We start from the raw sequence: 21,845 nt of genomic DNA, 5'->3' as shown, positions 1-21,845 counted from the left end.
CTTCCCCGCCGTCCCATAACCTCCTGCACCCTGACCCTTGACCCCGGAGATGGGTCACCCAGCGTATGCCCCACAGACACTTCACCTGCCCTGTGGCCTGCTATTACAGATTGCATTTATATATTAATATGATTATTATTTCTATTATTATTTAAATACAAATCACCTTCAAATAGTGTATATATGAGGCTGGAAATCTCTGCAGATGAGCATGTGACACAGTGCATGTATGTGTGTAATAGGTATTTTAGATAGGATCGATGTCTGTGCCTATACTTTAATAAAAGCAGTACCACTTTCCACCTTACAGGCATTTCAACTGCGTGGGACACACAGCATGTGAATCAGTCTCAGTCATTTTCCTCCTTAAATCCCCATCTTCTAGGATTTACTGAAATTCATATTGGCTGCCTCTGCAAGATAAATGTAAATCACATTCCCTTATATTTACTATTTATCAGGATGCAGCAGCTCACTTTCAGCAGGAAATATCTCTCACCCGCACACAAACACCCTTGCATTTAAATAGCATTTTTATTGTCCGCCATAGCCTTTCATCTGGGCGTGGGGAGAAGAGCTGCCTCTCCAGGGGAGAGAGTTGGAGCAAAAGAGGAAGGTGGAGAGAGAGCGAGAGAGAGAGAGAGAGAGAGAGAGAGAGAGAGAGAGAGAGAGAGAGAGCAAAGCACTATTGGCAAGGCATCATGGGATGACATAAAGCCAAATAGAGGGAAGAAAGGTTGGTAGGTGAAAAATAGATTATGAATACATAAAGCTCCAACCAAAAATATTTTGGAATGGAAAAGAAAATGGCTTTACTTGGGTGCTCGGGAGACCTAAAAGCTGGAGTGAGCAACAAATGGCTCAGGTATGCAGCGGCTAGCAAATGAGGCCTACATGTAAAGCTGCAGCTATCACCCATGATATGCACCATGAATGACACTCTTTGGTTCTGTAAAGTGTCAAAAAGCTTTGAGTTTAGAACAAGAAACAATACTAATAGTTATTTCATACTTTATAAACACTACAGTCCATGCAGATATTTGTTTCTGCAAGCTGCAGAAACAAACCAAGATACATTATCATAAAGAAGACGAAGAGCCAATGCAACACAACAACTACGACGACGACGACCATGACGTGCACAGAGGTACATTTCTGGTGTCACAGGCACAGAATATTTCCTCAGAGTTCAAAAGTGTTGCAAAACAACAGCAAACACTAATAATCTGTGCAGAAACAGTATAGCCAGTGGATATGATTTACAGTCTCTGGATTTTCTTGGCAGCTGCCAACAGCAGGTCTCTTTTTTTCTGAAAGCCTCTTACATCTTTTTTTATACTTGCCAAATTGAAACAGTATTTGTTTTAATGGGAGTTCTAATTAACCAGTATGTATTCCCCCTCTTGCTCTGCGAGTGGCTGAGCTATGAATGCAGGCTATGTGCTCATCCCCTTTGATTTGTTGTCAGTGAAGCCTGCCAGCTGACACAGTGCCCGGTGAGAGGCTTAATGCCCAAGTTTTAATAATGTGGGGGACTACATGAATCTCCCCCTCTCATTGGTATTCAGGTGCAGAATGTCTTGTTAGAAGTCAGGGAGGGAGGCGGAAAGAAGCCAGAGCTCCAGATTGTTCCGTACATTTTCCCCTCTCCATTTATTTTTTTTTTTTTGGCAATGGCAGAGCTTGCTTCTTAAAAATAATTCATCCCGTTTTTAAAAGAAGCGTCTGCGCTAGCTAATGGAAGAGCAGCAGCACAGTTTGGAGTCTCCCCTGGCTTATCTCTCTCAGACAGTTGTGGGGAGTCGCTGGTGAGCATGGTGTCAGTGTGCGTGGTACGGTGCAGCGCCGCGCGGGCAGGCAGGCCTGGGGACACAGATCAAAGGGAGGCAGGGGTGAGAGCCGCTCTGCCTCTGATCCCGTGTACGTGTGTGTGTGTGTGCAAGTGTGTGTGCGAGTGTGTGTATGTATGTGTGTGTGTGTGTGTGTGTGTAGGCCCGGCCCACTCACACAGCCCAAAGGTCCTCCTCAGATACACACACACACACACACACACACACACACACATCCTTGTCATTCCAAAACACACAACACTTTCATAAAACTGCAAAACAGAAAAAAGTTCCTCAAAAAACTTTGCAAACTTCCTTCATCAAAACAGAAATAAAATCTCTATCTGTCATAGCTTTGAATTCCCACTCTCCATAATCACACCTCCCTATCATTTGAATAACCTGTGAACACCATACAACATCACTGCAGAGCATTTCCCACTTTTACTATGCAATAGAAATGCTTTTTTTTCCTTCTTACTATTTCCTCATGTCATTATTTCTAGAGATTTCTCTGAGTAGTGAAACCCAAGCTCTGCCACTGAGCTCCTCTCGCATTGCTTCAGCTCTCCAGTCAGTGCAGTTGTTTTCTTTCCTCTCCCAGCAGGTGTCCCTGTCATGCAATAATGAGGAATTCAGCCCAAATGTCTCCCCACAAAATGCAATGCCCATGAACAGTGCTTCAAAGAATAATTTGAAACGTATCTAAAAGGCTCTTTAGAGTTTCATATTACCAGGGTTTGTTTGTAGGGTTAGGGTTGTACAGTATACGTTAGGTAAATATGCAATATTCTTAATAAATGATTTGCATTGGCTGTCATAGCATGCCCTCTTTAGTTGTAGGAAAGCTGCCTGTCTTGTTGTTTTCTAGTCAGAGTATACAAAATAAAAATTTGAAGCATGATAGCCACATATGAGGCCAGAGACAAAGGCCTATTTAAAATGGGCCACAATGAAAAAGCAGACATGCTTAAATCTTCAGGTAAAGAGAGACTGGAATGTCTGTCCTCTGTGCCCTTGCCTTTCCTTGTTTGCAACACCCGCTGTGCCGCTAAATGAAACAAGACCAACCACAAAACACTTCTGGTGTCATACCTTTTGCCCAGCCATGCACAGCTTCACTCTCACCACCCCTAATATACTGCCTCCCTCAACCAGCCAAACATGTTGTATATCCCACAATGACAGCAACCAGTTTGAGTGCAGACAGCTTTTCCACCGCCTGTAATGGGAAAATGTGTGCTGTCGGGATAGGTTATGGGATTGGGATGGACGCGAGCTCCTGTCGGGACTGCTGAATGCTGCAGGATTCCATTACAGACTTGGCACCTCGCCACCACAGCCCATTTACTGGGAATCAGAGAATTTTTGTCAATCTTTACAGCAACCGCTAGGCCATCAATGCCAGACACTTGAAGAAATAGCTTGCACACATACCAATGCACAAGCATATCTCCTGCAAACAGATGCTGTCTGTAACTCAAAATATCAAATTCTCATTTCCATCTTGATAGAGAGTCTCCTTGTGTTGCTTTTTCCATTACAGGGAAGGGAAAACAGGAGAGTAAAAACTGTAAATCATGGAAAATAAACTGTGAGCTGTCGAACAATCATCGATAATTTTCCAAAGCAGAAACGAATTTTTTAGCCATCCTTTAACCGAAATTTGTTTAAATGCGAAGACAAAACAAGGTCTGACTTGGAAAAGATAAACTTAGTGTTTATTGTGTGAGTTTTGTGTGGATGGCTGCATGTTAGTGAAGAGAGAGAGGGAGACAGAGAGAGAGAGAGAGAGAGAGAGAGAGAGAGAGAGAGAGAGAGAGAGAGAGAGATGGTGGCTGCCCAGCCCAGCAGGACGCTGCACCACAGACTGAACTCTGATTCTGCTGTCAGTGGGAACATTCATCTCCATGCTGAGAGACTGATAGGAATGCCACACAGCATTCTGCATGCATTCAATACATTTCAATTCTGTGCAGTGCAAACATGGTGTGACACATCAAAACATCTACACCACATGCATATGCCCCTCTGAAAAAAAAAGAAAGAAAAACATAATTTAAGTTCTAAAATTATAATAAATTAACAAAAAAAATTATAAAATGCATTTCAGGTGTTTAAAAAAAACTTCAATCAAACTGACTTGATAGAGTAATTGAATAGTGAAAATCCATGCTGTACAGTAGCCCAAAGGCTCCTGTCCTAATCCTCACTATGACAGGAAATGTTTAATATCCCAACACATTCTTGAATGCCTGTGAAGAGAGGGAGAGAAAGCGACAGTGTACCCCATGCCAGTACTAGAGAGAGACATTAATGAAAAAAAAAAAACTGACTCCATGTTCCTGGTGTTTTTCTGCAGGTTTGCAGTGAGAGCATTAGCAGTTAAAGCCCCTGTGCCACGATTAACAATCAAACACGCTGTGAGCCTCCATGTTATCCTCCGTCGCTCCAGCAGGAGAGAAAATCTCTTTTTTGTCACAAAATCCTTAATTCTTTCTTCTCTGAAGAAAGAGGGTAATACCAAGAATGTTTCCAATCTGCTTTGAGAAATATTTGAAGAAAAAAAAACTCCCAATAAAACACGTGTGAACGACGGGGTAATTGTGGACAAATGCAGCATTGAAATTCATTTTCAACTCTTTACACACCATTTCAATCTTATTTTCTGCCTGTTAACCACATCTTGTTGGCGAGGGTGGGCAAGACTGGCCAGTATTGATGGGTAATTGTGTATAATTCACTCCGTACACACGATTTGCATCAATACAAATCATTTTTCATTCAGTGCTACTTAAAGCTCAACCCTTACCATAGAGTCGCATTTTAACGCTCATTAATGAAGGTGTCCAAAGAGGTTAATGTGAAATCCAGTGCTTTTCAGAAGAGGGAGCAAACAAACCTGCACATACTGTGTAACACATTAAGATGGCACAGAGGAGAATGCGTAGAATAGATATTTTTGGGATCTAAACTGCTATTAGGAAACCCAGAAATCTAAGTAGCCTGGGTAACGTTCTCCTTTGTCATGACAGGAGTGCACAAGAGTATGTGAAGTGGCCAGCAGGATAGACCTACTAGAAAACCTCACAGATAGAGAGCTCATCGCCTCTGTTTCTCTGTACATAGAGCTGCCCGGAAATCAAGCAGTAAAGAGATGAAGAAAATCGTTGCATAGCGGTGGAGTCTTCCAGCTGCAGACAATTACGTGAAGAAGATTATGGGTCTACATTTATAAGCTTTAGCTAATTATTTCATCTGCATGTGTTCTCACTGCGCTGCGCAAGGATTTAGATGTCCCAGGAAAGTCGAAACCGCTGTTTGGAGCAGCTTGAGTACTTGCGGTACTATCAAGATGAATTTTAATTTGTTGATGTTAATCCAATTGTTTTACAAATGTAGCAATTTAGAGTAGCTAAAATAAATCCAGGGCTTTGGAAGGAGAAACATAAAAGCCCACACTGACAGTTATTTTGCTGAACATGCTGTTTCTGAATTTTAATTTCAGTCAAATACAATTACATATTCTGAACAGTGAGAGGAGGAGGAAGGGGTGATAGACTGATGAATGTGAACACTACAGTATATGTGGGAACGTTATATATACTATTATATATAGATATACGGTACAACTTGCTGGACTGACCTGTGGGGAGAGTCCGTTGCCGACGGAGTTCATGTGGTTGCTGGATGCTGAAGGACTCATGAATGTATCGGAGTAGCTGGAGAAGCCGTGGCGATTAGACGAGAGACAATAAGCAGAGCTGCCATCAGCAGTCAGGCCTCCCTGGTGCATGGAGGATGGAGGCAGGGGTTGGGGTCTGTGCAATGTACTGCTGCCCTCTGACACCAAGAACAACATAAACAGGTACAGTAAGACAGAATCAAGCGGGAAAACGCACTTAAAAGTCTGTGCTGGCGCTAAACAACAATCCTCAAATAGCAGCCTCTAAATTTAAGCTCACTAAGTCATACATTAGGTGTCCTTCTTGCAAATTCATAACCATAGAGAAATGTCCCCTTTATGCATTAAAAGTGCTGCAATGGACAGATGTGACCTGTACTTGTAATGAACAAGAAAAGAAGGCTTGTTTTTGTTCCACTGTGACAATGATGTGATTGTAAACGTAAGTACTTGCAACGTGGTTCTTATATGCTGCACATGGTTCATATATCATTTATAATGTTGTTCATGTGAACATAAAATATAGATGGCATACAGCAAATAAATCGGACTAATCTAATATTTACCAAAATTAGATTAAACTCAAAGCACAGAGAATTCTGTATGTTTTCAGATGGAAATGTTTTGTGCGGGTCTTACCCTGTGATAGTGTGGTGCCGGGGTAGCTGGACTCTGGTAGCTGGTATGTGGGTAAAGTTGGCATCCCTGTGGGTGGAAATCCTCCAGGAAGCAAGTGGTTGAAGGCCGCTAGCTGATTGGCCCCAGCTTGTTTACGCCACCGAGCTCGCCTGTTGCTAAACCACACCTGAGAAGAGGAACACACACACACACACACACACACAACTTCAAATCAAAGCACAGTTCAAATTCTTAGTTTTTACTCATTTTCAGCTTTGAATGTTTCAACTCCTGCAGGTTACAAGTTTTTTTCTCTTTTTTTTCTTTAACTCCATTTATGTTTGTGCTGTGAGCATTTGACTGCTGTAGACTCTCAGTAGAGTGGGCCAGCTCCTGCCACCTGTGATTAATCTGCCAGTTAGTGTGAGCGGTGGTGCTGGTGGTAGTAGTTTAGAGAGTCCCTGTGGGAGCTGCCATAGAGGCTCAGTGGTCCGTCCCTGTTGTTCTTAAGTGGCTGAAGCTGTGATCTGTGTAAACAGGCTGCCCTAAGCCCCCTTCAGAGGGTCCAAGTCATTTAAAGGTCAGAAGTAGACCACTAGCCTACACATCACACACCTCAAGTATGTTTGTGTAGCTATTGGATGCTTTGCGAGAGGCCAGCACTTCTCTGTAGATGCAGAGAAACATCAACTGGCATACATGCTGCTGTGTTGTTTTAATGTGGTTGTTTTTAAAGCTTCTTTTTTTTTAACTATAGATTCAAGACACAGAGTTGAAAATAGCAAAAATGCTCACAAAATGAATAGGACCAAAGCGCAGACACACAATGTCAATTCCCTGAATGAAAAGGGAAAAAAATAGGACTCTTTTGAATCGCAAAGATTTACACATTTTAAAAAGGCTTCTGCTTCAACAAAACATGAATATAATCAGACCCTTCTGAAAAGAGCCAGCAACCTGTTCCATTTAACCAAGACAAGGCCCGGGCTTCACTGTGTGCTAAGGGTTGAAGGACATTGATCTATGCCTCGCACAGGCAATTCATCAGAGTTTAATACACTGTCAGCGCAGTTCATCTACTGTTGTGTTTCAAACGGCCCGGGCTATTGTGAGAGCACATGAAAGAGGGGGACAAAAGCCCCTCCATACGCCACAGAGAACACTGGACACAAAGAGGGGGCGTCCCTTTTAAACAGGTCTTAAAGAGGGACACTTTCAAGGGGACTTAGACAGCGACATACTCACTGCTTTTTGGGGGCTGCCTCTTTTTTGTACACACAAACATACATATAAACTCGTATGGGCCTACAAGGGATCTCAGCCCAATGAAGATCTTAATTTGAATGTGGTTCTTTTCCCACACAGCCACTAACTCTGCAAAGACCAGGTGATTTTTTGTGTGCCTATAGCTTGGTTTAGTCTTGACTGCACACTAGGGAGAAAATGGAATGCAACAGGCCATGACTGTGTCGGGCAAACACACAACTGGAAAACCAACAGGAAATCCTTATCTCAAGCCTGGTTGCCTCTAAAGACCCTGTTTGAATCCCTCAATCAGCTATTCCAAAACAAATGTGGTGAGTGGCTCCAGTGAAATTTCTGCTATTGGGATGTAGTGGAGCGTGGTCCAAGGTCTGAACTAAGCTCCTACTGCGCCAGACAAACAGCTGCCTGGCTCAGGGGAGGGGAGCACGAGGGGCACGAGGGGCACACCCCTTTCTTCCACACACTCCCCGTCACCCCACCCCACAGTGCCACTTCACCTCCGACCTCATCCACTCACCCCACCCCTCTTTTATGTTCACTTTAACTTCCTTCCCCCGTTGTCATCCAAGCTTATGAAGGAGGTGTTCCATCATGGCAGACACAAAACACTTAAACGTTGAAGTCTGCTTTTTGCTTTTACCACTTTCCCTTTGTCAGTGTCACATTTTCAGTTCTTTCTCCCACTCCTAACTTTACTAATGTTTTCAATGCATACGTATATTTATTTGCAGCCACCACAAAGTTAGACATTTCCTTTGCAAAAATAATTTCTCGAACAAGTAGGTTCCCAGGTTCCTATAATTAGTTTGAATGTAAATGCATTTAGTTTGCTACTAAAATCCATCCTAAATACTGAGCTTTTTCTGTGTTTACACCTTCATGGAATTTAAATTTGTTTTGAAAATGACATTGTCATTATACAGGAATGTGTCACTCATTGGCTGCCATTATGTCAGGGTGTTTCCTTCCTGATCCGACCCCGTCTCCTTGAAAGTACATTTATATGGAGCTCAGCGCAAATTCTTTCAGGAAGACTTCTAAAACATAATCACTTTCTCTCTCCTCTAAATGGATCAGCGGTAGAGGTGTTCACTTTTATCTTAACCAATCAGAAGCGGCCATGAAAATCACGAGCCAATCACTGCATGACATCCCTGTTTTAAACCTGTCTCTCTCTGCTGCTCAGTTGTCATTTCAGGATAAGAGCACAACCCTCCTTCTCCCCTTGCTCCTCCAGTCTTCATCACACACGGCGCCTAGGTCCTCACCCGGCAGGCCACTACCGACGGCTCTTCGGTTTTGGTTTCCAGGCTCCTCGCGCCACCATCAGTGTCTAGACTCCATCGGGGGATTATCTTTCAGCTTTCTACCCCTTTTAAAAAATGTATATTTTTTAAATAACGATGGAGTCTAATCTCCAAAGACTGTACATTTAAAATCATGCATATGTACAATAAATCTTTGCATATCTTTAACGAAGTCTCTCCTGATTGAAATACTGTATTACTAAATTGGTTCAATTTGTTTCTCTACTGCACCAAGATTTTGGTTTTAGTTAGACTTTGTGCCTCATACATCAAGTTGCTGTTGATTGCCCAAGTGCTATGAGCGGCTCAACATAACCATAAAAAAGTTGAATCATGCTTTAGTTGCATTATGTTTCTTTAAAAATGTGTATTTGCAAATTAGTAGACTATAAACAATATATTTCAAGGGGATAGGGTTGCAGCATCACAATCCCTTCAGCTGCCAAAAAAACGCACATAGAGAAACATTAGTAAAGGGTATCCTCATTATTTATTGGAAATTTACAGTATTCTACAGATTTGCTTCAATGTTACTACACACTAAACTTACCCACGCAGACTGCAGTTCTATTGAGGTATTGTGCACAAAATCTGGGTGCAGTGTGTTCACTTTAACATGCCCCACTGACTGAGTGGACAATTGTCAGGCTCTTAGCACAGACCAGGATAAACATGTACACAAGTGGCAATACACATGCGCACCAGTGCCCATACGCTATCACACGCATGCATACATTACGTACACACATTCGCTCTCACACAAAGTAACACACAGCCTGAAGCTGAGGATTTGAGGCTGCACTCTGGAACCTGATCACAAAGTCACCTTGGACCACAGATTCTCCTCTGCTCTCCCCAATCCGTTTTAATTCTCTGCCATACAGAGAGCTGCCGTGCTCCTCCATGTCTCCCCTATCTACCTACATGTGTGCTGCCGAATTCATGTGGCTCACTTCTGTTTCCTTTTCACGGACTAAAAGGTTTCCCTGCATCCAGTGCACTTGGATACGTCTACACTGCATCTCTGAATGGTTATAGGGAAAGTTTAGGAAGGCAGCGGAGGATGAAAGAGAAGTAACCCATCTTATAGAAGTCAAGCTTAGCCCTACTTGTGAAACAAAAGAGGAAGGCTTGGAGGAAGACATAGTTGAAGGAGGGTGAGGGTTGTTGTAGAGCACAACTAGAAGATGGTCTAGTTACAAACCTCAAACCTGCAATGGTATAATAAGAAACCTTCACACCTTATGTCCCCAGTTTTCATGCTTTGCTAATTTGCCTTTAATCTTCCCTTTACTCTCAGCCAACAGAATTGATTCCGAGCGATCAAGTGGCATTTTGCATTTTCTCTTCGCTGATCAGTGATAACACGCAATCACAAACATTGTGACACTGCACTGCAGTAAAAATCTCTCTCTGTTGTTTCTCTTAAATAGGATCACTCATATTTCCGAATTCCCCGTTCAGACAATCCTCCATGAATTATTTTGTCAAAGACAAGCACTGAATGTGTGACGCCTTTCAGGAGCCAATTTGCAACATTCGGTAGATGAATACCAAGAGCCGAGATAATGACAAAACAAAATGTGCTGCTGACTTCATATCCACAAAAACACAGAGGGGTGATGCAACCAGCCTCAACATACAAATCCTCTTCTGTCTCATACCACGCAATACCCCCTCCTCCTCTCTCCTTCCCCGGTTCTTTCCCCTCTCTCTCTCTCTCTCTCTGATTCCCTCCCTGCTTGCCTTCCAGACTGGCACTATGCTAATTAAAGTAGCTAGGAGTGTGAATTTGAGAGGCGAGTGGGATTAGCTTGATAAGTATCAGGAGTACAGAAGCACTGTACCAAAGTCATTTAAATTCTAATAATAAGAAACTGTTAGAACATTCACACTGATGCATTGCAACAATTTCTCCCTTACAATCTACACAAATCCTATTTATTCCTTTATGAAACATAAACCCATACTGGCGGGAATACAGTTGCCTGTTGGGTTTGGTTGTCACCACTCAGCTCCATTGTGATTTTCTCTCTTGCCGCTGGTACTCGACTGATATTATAACAACCAGGGAACTGTGTAGTACCTCCTGATACCTCCCTATGGGATTATATTTTTATTAGCTGTGTTGAAAACATGTTTAAAAGTGTCAGCATGAGTTTGAATTTGCCTGTACTGGTCTGTCACATACGCTATGAAAACCAGTACACGGTCTCCATATTGGTCTTTTCCCTGTGCTCATTCCATTGCAGATCAAAAGGCCAGCACAAGCCCCAGATAAAAAGAGAAACTTTTTACCAAAATTGATTTGCACGCTTTGTAAAAAGCAATGCTTGTACCTTATTAGATTCCACTAAGTATAATAGCTACATGCAGAATGTTTATTGGTAATGAAAGAGGATCTATGTGACAGATTCAGTAAAGTGATCTGGAGGCAGCATGCTGGGATGATGAGCCTTAGCCGAGACTTAGGAGTCACTCTCTTTAAAACTTCAGTCTAAATAGAGGAGAATGTAATTTGCTTCATATGTGTGTGCTGATTTACAGCGGCCCGCAGCCTATTGCCTGCTCCCCCTCCCCTCAGTGCTACCCCCACCTGATCCACTCTGCAAAGGGAACAGACTTTAAGGATGCCCTCTTCTCTAATAGCTCATGGAATGGCTCTGCCGCCTGCTCCTGTTAAAACTGAGTGGTTATCAGATGGAAAGTGGCAGCGCACACTGCATCAGCAGAGCACATACTGAAGGTAGATTTGGCAGTATCCCCTCCCACTGAGACAGCCTGGAACTAATTGCTGAGAGATACGGATCATATCCCACAATTTGTCAGTTGGGGTGATAAAACCATTGCAGGGCTCATGGTGGTGAAGGAGCGCTGGTAGCGCTGCTGAAAGGGGCAGCGGGCTGTGAAGATGGATGGTTAAAGGGTCTTAAAATGGCAGGCGAGGGCAGACATAAGGGAATTAGCTATGTTTATGAGTTTAGGTTGTGAGTCAGCGCTAAGCCAAACACTCATCACTTCAACAAGAATCTACTAATTTTAATTTACAACACAGGCTTCAGGCTGTGGTGGTTAAGTGCCAGTGCAGCCATGTTTGTGCCTCACAATTGCAGTTTACCTCTGAATCCAACCTGAACAAACTGCTCCCCACATTATCACCGGGTTTAATGACAAACGGGTAACGATGAACCATGACCGCGGACACAAATTCAAGTTAAAATAATAAAAGTCTCTGGGAGCACTGACACCCCAAACACCTTTCAGCCCCAAACACCAATTTGTCTGTGAACGACATCTGGAAGATGCGTCATTGCAGCTGTGCTGGAGAAGCTTTGCTCTCAGGCCAAAGGGTCTTCTCTCTCCTGCCCTGTGATAGGCATTTTGGGCACCAATGTGAAAGCCCAGCTGGTGGACATTTTCAGAACGCTGAGATGCACCCACATGCACAAGCCTTCAAAAACACATTTAAACTAAATTCTTTCATATTTAGTTTATATTTATGATCTATATCTAAAGTGTGTGGTATTTCCAGTAGTCAATGATTCCTTTGAGATGCATTTGGGAAATGATATGACAAAACAATCAGACTTATGTTACAGTTATAGACTCATATCTAACTTCACCAAACTGGAGCGCAACTTTAGCCGCTATTTATTTTGGCTACCAGAGCCCATTTCTTCATAACTTCAGAAAATTAGGTTTAAGTTGACCTTTTGAGACTTTCAAAGCCTTTAAGAATTAGATTATGAGGCAAACAGCATTAACAAATTACAGCCATGACTTAAATTCCTCAGGTTTTCACATGACATCATTTAAGTTTATTATCTAACAGCAAACAGCAGTCACTCCGTCTTCTTTCTGTTTCTCACTTTCTTGCTTAGATATTTTTTTGAAGCTCCAGAAATACACAGGTGCTAATACAAAAATAAATGATCGAGAATTTTGTTTTCAAACCTGAGGTGTTACTGTCCTCCATGATGACTTTAAATTGCACGAGATTAATGCATTGGTACATGGATTTTCCTGTGGTTTGTACAATTAAGTGTCTGTTAAAAACGGTATTAGGATTGTTGGAACTCAATCTACAAAATGCAAAATTGAATTCACTTATATTAATTTATTAATATTAATGATTTGATTTTCAATAAATATTATTGATGATTTCAGTTCTCTTGTCCACATTTACCTCTTAAACTAAAACTAATATATTGCCTCATAACACCCATGAGATAAATTTCTCCTCCCTTGAGTGAGGCATTAAACATTCAGACATATAGAACATCCTTGCATGTTGGGGGGTTTCAAGATGGACAAAGACATGTGTGGAATTAGTTACCCCAACTGCATGTTTGTAGCGTGATGAACAGTTAGCATGCGGTGAGGAGTTTGGGGGGTTCAGAGGGAGTGTGAATGACTGTGGTAAGAGGAGAGGGGTGCCCCGGTCCTTTTTTTTTTTTTTTTTTTTTACTAGCGGCTGATTGATTAATGTTGTTGTCGGGGCATAGGGTCCCTGGAGAGGATGAGGAACCCTTTGTGATATGTGGAGGGTTTTACAAGCAGCGGCGAGCTTGAAAGTGATGGGATGAGATCCTGGCCAAAGGCCGAAATGAGAAATCCATCAGGAATGCATTCCCTTTCTCTCCTCTCCTCTTTTTTTCTCCCTTTCTCCATCTTTGGAAGAACAGCTGCTGCTATAACTCTACTGTACATATCTTCCTTCAATCTTACATGCAACTGCAGGGCACCCTGGCTGTCAGACAGACATGCTCCTGGGTCTGAGGTGTGAAGATGGGAAGCATTTCTCTCAAACATCTTGGCTAATGATTTGCAGCGAACTCCCTTACATGCACAGCATAATATGGTAAAAATGGCAACATCCTCCTGACATATGAGTAAACCATTGCTTTGGGTAAAAGAAGGGCAATATTACATTTTCAGAGGATCAAACTTGATGCTTTTGCCGTGTGTTTAGGGGAATTATGGTATTTGTTGTTCAGGCAGCACAGATCCCTGCGAGGCCTACACCAGGTGTGCAGCTCTTTTTCTTCATGAGTCTCACCACTAAACGACTACAGCACATTAGCAGGTGGCGTTTTTACAGTTAGCATAGCTTAAGTCCAATTACACATATTTAGAGTGCTGTATCACCCAAATATGAAAAAAAAAATTTTTTCTCATTTACCTCCAGCCATGCAAATAGCTTAGATCGTATTTGTCCAGGTTTTGAGATATCGGTCTCTGAGATGTCTTCCCCAACACAATGACGATGAATCAAATTACATCTCAGGTTAGTCATTAGCAATCTATCTTTCCAAACACAACGTCTTTGTTATTTAGGATGACCAAAACATGAATGTTTTCAGTGGAACTTTCTACCAAAGAAATAGTCCCAAAAAGTCCATAGTGTGTTCTTTTGGTTATCCAGAGTAACATTGATGATGTCAATTTTTTTACATGCTAATTCCTCCATTTGTACTGGGGTGGAAGCAGAAATCTCAGGGACCAATTTTTCAAAAACGTTTCATAGCTAGGTACCAGACACAATGCCTGGTCTCACTGGTACTGTCACTGGTATGTCTAACCTGCACTCTGGCCTCTGTGAGTTTTGTCCTCTGAGCCAGCTCCTCTCTGGTGTAGATGTCTGGGTAATGTGTCCTTTCAAAAGCCTTCTCCAGCTCCTCCAGCTGCTCAGCGGTGAAGGTGGTGCGACTGCGTCTCTGCTTCCTCTTCAGGGGCAAGTCAGGCTCTGAATCTACATCTGAACCTTCGTCTGTGCGGTTACCTGAGGTGAAAAAGAAAAAGACAGAGGGCCATCTGTGTGATCATGGAATAAAATCAAGTTAAGGAGTGTTTTGTGTGAATTAACTGAGGGGTGTTTGTAGAAAATAGCATCAAATTTGAGCTGCAACTGATCAAGTAGGAGCTCTAACAGCTTTATCTGCATTTTGGAGCCTCGTTTGTTGCTCCAGATAGCGGGACTGGCAACACAGAGGATTCAAATGACAGCTACTCCGCTCTGAATATACAACTGGGAGAATATTATCTTAATCTGTGGATATTTATTTAATATAAAAGAGGCCCTGATACACAATCCTGCCTCTGTGAGGGGCCCCAGAGGCTGTGAAGGCAAAGGGCTGAGGGGGAGTGGGGGTGTTGGTGGGTAGAGGGGTTAATCTGCACAGGCCACCTTGCTGCTCCTCACCCTGCTTTTCTCTCTCATTGGCCTAGGGCACACTGCTCATACACAGCTCAGCCAAAGTGTATAAAATAGAACACAATATCACACCAAAACCATTCAGTCCCATGTGTTTCCATCTGCTGTCATTAAATGAATTAGAACATATTTTACATTACTTTTTAGGCATTGAACTAAGCTGAATTTTTGCTCGAGGAATATAGATACAGCACAAAGCTGTACAATCCGGGCCGACAGGGAAATTTTTGACAGCAAAAACGCATTACCATTGCACATTACCATTATAACTGAATTTAGAAAATTGCATCATTTTCACCTCCTCTGCATGTCTATTCAAACTACATGGCCCTTTTCATTTCATGTCATAAAATTCATATTTTCATAATTTCCTCATTGAGACATTGACAAGGCGTCGTGATGTGCCAGTGTTGCTCCAGGCCTAGTTGGATTGCATCATGCACAGTCCAGAAAGTGTGGGAGAGGGACAATAAAGAGAGATATTGAAGGAGAGGGTGTATGAAGAGATTTCTGCTGCTGACAGAGGCCCTTCGCTATTCAGCTCAAATGAAAACTATAATGCTCACCTGAATGTCTCGCCAGAGTGAGTTCCTTCCGTCTAATTCATTGTTTTACAGCTCTGATCTCTGTTTATTGCTCACTCCAGTCAAATCCTTCAACATGAGTGGACAAAAGAATACTCAAACCTAGCCTCCAAATAACAACTGTGAGAACAAAAGAGCAATAGAGCTGGCGGAGTCTCAAGGCCAGCTCCCGAGTTTAATTAAACAAGGAATTATGGGATTATATGGAGACTATCATTACAGGCCACTCTATGAGTCTTCTACGAACATTTTTGTCCCCCTGAGCTCATGCTCAATGATTCTCTGCGGATTACATGTGGCCGCAGGACATGAGGCCGCATTCATTAAATCAATTCTTCAGTCTTATCCTTTTTAATAAAGATTGATTCTTGAAGCACAGGCTCACTCCGCGGCAGAACACCCTTGAACATACAAAGTTGAATATGTACATACACCACATATCCCTTTGTTGGTTTTCATGAGGATGCGTATATCCATTTGCCCGGTAACTTGCCATGACGACACTTGAGACCAGCCCAGCAGTCTGCAGATCACTTTCCAAAGTCACCTCTGTGTCCTATAGGGAGACGTGGGGGCCAGAGTAGACACATACTCAAGGGGCTCTGAGAAAGACACTAAAGTCCTCTTCTCCTCAAATTATTTTATTTTCCTCCCCTTTGTCTGAGGCGCTTTCACAGACTTTATTTCACAAGTAAACCGCTGTGGCAATCTGTGTCCCATTTAGCATGCTATCAGGCTAATGACTGATAAACCTCAACAGACAATAGCTTGTACTGCTGCTCCCTGTTAAGCCGTACAGAACCAACACATCTGCTCTTGTACATGAACCAGAAGCACAAGGTCAACAGCCTGGCCTGTAATGAGCAAGGGAAATTTGAAAATGGCACACGCTGCGTGGGGCCAACTGGGAGTGGGGTTGGACGTAAAACTCATCTATATGCCGACTACACTTGGTGAATAGAAGATGGAAAATACATTAAAACACATGGCTACTCTCCATGTTGATGTAAGACAGAGCCTGACACTGATTCTTGGTTAACATACAGCCCTGAATACAGTGGTGTTACAATAGTCCGTACAAAGAGAAGATGACTAACAAACTGGTTTGAATGCATGTTAGACACAAGCAGGTATAAAGACAGAAAACAACAATTTTTCAGTCTGTTTTCCTGACAAAATCTCTTTAAAATGTTAATTTCATGTCTCTTTTTTCCCTCACACGTGCCAATGTTAACAATCAAAGACAAAATAAGACTCAGCAAACAAAATCCCTGCAGGGCTGTCTAGGTCAATTCCTTAATGGTCCGCTCGGCACAAAAAGGTACATTCTGATTAGACGTTCCTATAATACAACTGCGGTAATTCCATTCACAGGTTCATGGGATATTGATAAACCACTCATGCCATGTCTCATTACTTATCGTCCAATTAGAATCTAATTATGTGCCATCCAGTGGGCATGATTACCACTGTGTACTCTCCTCCAGGGGGACCTCTGAGGTTTTTCCCCAATATTGATTTAAAATTGCGCCCATTATGAGTAGGAATTAATCAGGTTTACACATTGCTTTGTCTAGGTAAGTGCTTGATTAAGATTAGAAATAACACTGGTTTGAGTAAAAGCTACCTTGACCTAAATTGTCAAAATGTCATGACTTAAGAAAGATATGTTTTAAATACATGGAACAGTTTAAAGGTTTAATTGAAGCAGATCAATCACTGACCTTTATTAAGACTGTTATATATAATTGATAAAACATAAAAAAGGTGTTGTTAATGACTTGCAAGCATTAAAATCATGTTTTGATTGGGGTACTGTTGTGCTGGAAAACTCATCTTACTAAACAAACTACGGTTGCAAAGTGGATGAACACTAACAATGAATATGTTGATGAACACATTATTATCCCTATTTTAATTTATGTGGTTGATACCATATCTCTAAAGACATGGAGAACCACTAAATTCTTTCACACTGGTGTAACTTTGCTTTAATGATTATTTAATTCTGACCATACCTTTTAGATAAAAAGAGTTCGTGCTCTTGAAGGACTTGTGCTGCTAGTTAATAGTTTTAAGGTTACGATGAGGTTTAAAGCCTGCCCCCTCCCCTGATGCTCCTCTGCTGACCCTGCAGACAGACTTCTCAGACTACAGGCAGATGGGATCCTCATCATCACCCTGTTTCCTCAAAACCCTGCCCCTCCTCTTATCAACCCCCTGCCCAACTCCTTCTCTTCCTTTACCTCCAATCCCTCACACTCCTCCACCTTTACCCCTGAGATGCTGAGGTAATGCTGATTAAACAGACAGCTGTCCACTCAATACCGGCAATTAGCCATGTGATCCATAAGGTTACATATTTATGATACATAACAACAGCAATAAACTTCATGTTGTTAAGAGATGTTGGCTAAATATGTGCTGATTCTTTGAGGGGGTTCTGAGAGAAAAAAACAGTAACTATGGCCTTGAGTAAATGTTCATCATGAAGCATTACAATCAATTGTAGGAGCAAAAATCTATGAAATTATCAAAGTTAAAAAGGGTGAAAAGGCTTTATTCTGAAAATGGGTAAACTAAAAAGGTGGTGTTTCAATAACGGGGTAAAACAGCAAAATCCATGAAAACAAACAAAATAACAAAAATTAAACACAGCTACAACGCATGTGAACGATGAAATAAAAAAAAGAAATGACTCACTCTTTGTGCAAATAAAATGTAATAATAACCAGAAATCGTAGGTGTCTCTATTGGAATCATTTTTAAAGAACATCCCTTTGGAGTGGTGCAGGTTTCAGGTGTTTTATCCCTCATCTCTGACTCACCTGTGAGCAGTATTAACCTAAAGTTAAGTAGCGCTCATCCTAGTCAGACTGCCTCTGATATCATAACCCATGGCCTCAATATCAGCCATACCTTTGCAAACTATCCAAGACAGAGGGACAAAAACAGACAGGGCTTTGGCAGTGCAGCATTAGCTCATAATGGCTCATTTTGAAAAGCATATTAGTTCCAGCATAATTACAATCAGGCCTCACGCTCTGTGTTTTGCAGGCATTCACAGGACCAGCCTCTGAGCACCGAGTCACACCAGTTGACTGTGACTGACAGCAGATTTAGTTTAAAATGGTGTTTTTTCCTCCCTCTTTTTTTCCCATAGGACAAAAATAACACCGCGTCTTTTCTCCCTATTTATGTTGACTTGTTTATTTTGTGCCTACCTTTTGTCGTAGTTGATACTGCAATTATACTTTTTGTCAGTCAGAGGGGGTGAATATCAAAAGGCCTAATTATGCAAACAGGCCTGTGATAAGAGGCATCTGCCTGAGATGGGATCTGCTATCTCTGACATGCATCTGTCTCTGTGCTGTCTTTGCTGCTCCAGGCCTGCATATAAACAGCCCTGCCTGTCCCCAGGACTGCATGCGATTCAACCACCGACACTGGAGTGGAGGGATGTTTCGGGGGCGGGGGGGATCGTGCAGCAACATCAAATAACTAACAACTTCCCAATTTGCATTTTTCTGAGAATGGTGCGGAATCTCTGCTTAATGCACTTGCCTGTTCATCCCAAAGGGGTTGCCAAGTTAAAGGAGGCATGTGATTCAAGGCATTTACCGAAGGATGTATCTGAGATAGGAACCTTATGTGAATACAAGATAGACGACAGCGATAACCAGAGTGGTTTAAAGACAAATTCTCTATGAATAATCTTCTCCTGTAGTTATCTCCCTGCAAGTGAAAAACAAAAACAAAACTCCAAAAGTGAGCATAGCCTCAGCATAATCAGAACTTATTCATATATATTAGATTAAAATATTTTGATTAACATACCAAACTATTTGTAAAAAGACTGCATACAGTATGTGGCAAAATCAAGTTAACTGTTTACTTGGTTTGGTAACATGCCAAAATGCATCGTCAATTTCCTCTGGTTGTCAGTGACCTTCTCTGGGCCGTAATTTGACATTTAGCTGAAATTGAATCCGGATGAGATGTGTAACTTTACATAAGGATATTAAAAATCCACCGTCTATCGAAAATAACATCATTCTCAGCTCACCTTTATGGACAGATGTCATTGGATTCAGCTTTGTCTCATGCCTATTATGTAAATTACCAGTTTATGGCAGGTGGCCCAGGGCCAAGGGCACTTGTCCCAAAATCTATTTCAAGTGGTAAGATGGACAACGGAGAAAGGAAAGCAGAAGTGAACAAGAGCTCTAAAATGTATGTAGCTTTTAGTTTACTTTTTAACATAAGAAGTAGCTGTTAAAACTGTTCAAACAGACTACCTGATGAAAATAGAAAAGGCTGCCTTGCTTTTGCTACCAAACGCATAACCTCTCACCACTGCAAGTGTCAGTTTTAGGCTCTTTTACGACATTCCTCAGGAAAATTCCAATACCTTTCTTCCCTTGTCTCTTGGACAGAATCACATTATTTAGACAGGGAGTAGAGGGCTTAAAAAGAGGAGAAAAATGCAAGGGAGGAAGAAAGATGGGAGGCTCTATAATCTTTGGCTCTCACAACAAACAATTAGCCCCCTTTTCTCTGTTTGAGGTGGGGAGAAAGTGGGAGAGAGGAGGGAGGGTAGGGGACGCAAGAGAAAGCAGAGGAGACAGAGAGGGAGAAGCAGCGAAAGCGATGCTCTTTTATGGCTCTTGTCATATGGATGAAGGCGCGGCGCGTCCATGAGAGCGCACGCTCACCTTCAACAACAGGGCGTCCACTGGGCCTCCCGGCCTTTTCAGCCCAGAGAGACGGGCTCCTCGGGGGGCCATTAGAGCATGAATAGGGGCCTGACAGCCCTGTGCAGCTCCGCAGGGCATCCATAAACGCTGACATATTGAATCCCCATGCCTCTGCGCTGCCTGAGTGTGAAAGCGTGAAGGGCTCGAAGGTTGGGATTTTTTTTCTTTAATATACTACTGACTAAAACTACGATATTAAACAATATGTTTGTTTTTAACTCCAAGATATACTTTGAGGCAATTACAGTACTGTTTCTCTCCTGAGTACTTTTTAGTTTTTATTTTATTTATTATACATAAATTAGTTTGAAAGACTTCTCTTGATGTAGATATTAAGAAAAATGCACTTCTAACATTGCAAATATGTTAGTTTTAATAATTTACAAAATCTCACATTTTATGAGCATATATGAAGTTACTTGCTAAATTATCATATAATTTCCTACTGTGGCAGAACAAAGCTAGATTATAAAGGATCTAACAGAGCGACATGGACCCATAAAGACTTCAGAGGATACCAAATTTGAACTTTGTTAGGAAGACTGTTGCCACCTCTCACTTCTCCCCTCACTAAGACTGAATTTCCTCTTCTGTCGAGTAGAATGTCACCGCCAGAGCTTGAGTCTTTGCTAATTGAGGTCACAGTGAAAGTAATGAAATTAACAGAGAGCACAAGAAAGTAAAAAGGAGCCCATTGGGGTCTCTGCCAAATGGCACTGGAGCCACAGCTTCGGTCCCCCAGCAAAAAGCTCTAAAAACCTACGCAGGAAATCAAACAGTAACGTCTCAGGGCTATGAGCCGAGGTCTCCTGGAGGAACAAATCATTTTCTCAACAAAGCCAAAGAGAGATTACTGGGCACAGTATAGGAATGCACAGCGGACATTTTTATGTGCCCAAAGGGAAGTTTCCTAATTTTCTGGACAAGGCTGGGCAGCAAATATTGCGAAAAAGTTTGTGCGATATAGAGGACACAAGGAAGGAAAGAAGAGTTAAGAATGATGGAAACTTTAATAGAAACCTTAGGATTGATGTGAATAAAGCTACAAAAAATTATATATATATATATATATATATATATATATATATATATATATATATATATATATATATATATATATCCTTTTGGCTACTGATTTATATGTCTGAATATTACTTTATTCCTATCCTATTCCTCAGATAAATGGCTCCATAATCTTCATATGCAATTTGAAATCATTAAACATATTTTTTAAAATATTATTATACTCCACTGTGTTGTAGTAAATGGACATTTAGTGGCTTGGAACTTAACAAAAAGAGTTTCCTTTATATTCAACAATTTAATGAATATTTCAAATAAAGAGCTTTTTTCTGGGCACAGTGAAGCATTACAGTGCTTGGCATTAATTTCTAAGATCCCTCCATATTGAGGGGTTGTAATGTGGCACAGTAGCAAAGCTTTTTATACAGAGACTACATGTTCCCCAAGGAGAGAATGACTGACGATGCAGAAATAAGCCCATTAGTTGAAAATAGCGGACAACATTTGAAGTTGTTATTTTGTCGGCAAAGACAGGAGCTCCACCCCACTGTTTGGACAACCG

General features: G+C 41.7%; 1 protein-coding gene across 2 annotated transcripts in view; it reads right to left on the bottom strand.

Annotated features, from left to right (window-relative positions):
• pax7a (paired box 7a) overlaps window positions 1–21,845 on the bottom strand; it is a 46,219-nt gene that overhangs the window by 10,151 nt on the left and 14,223 nt on the right. For both annotated transcript variants that reach the window (XM_031302060.2, XM_031302059.2), the window contains exons 5-7: window positions 14,288–14,487; window positions 6,154–6,319; window positions 5,476–5,672 (exon numbers count right to left, since the gene is read on the bottom strand). In XM_031302060.2, the coding sequence (XP_031157920.1) occupies window positions 5,476–5,672; window positions 6,154–6,319; window positions 14,288–14,487 (563 nt within the window). The remainder of the gene's footprint in view (window positions 1–5,475; window positions 5,673–6,153; window positions 6,320–14,287; window positions 14,488–21,845) is intronic.

This window comes from Sander lucioperca, chromosome 6 (genome assembly GCF_008315115.2).
Source record: "Sander lucioperca isolate FBNREF2018 chromosome 6, SLUC_FBN_1.2, whole genome shotgun sequence".
In the NCBI taxonomy this organism is placed as follows: Eukaryota; Metazoa; Chordata; class Actinopteri; order Perciformes; family Percidae; genus Sander; species Sander lucioperca.
The sequence above is the reverse complement of the archived record's forward strand: the minus strand, read 5'-3'. Positions and strand labels throughout refer to the sequence as shown.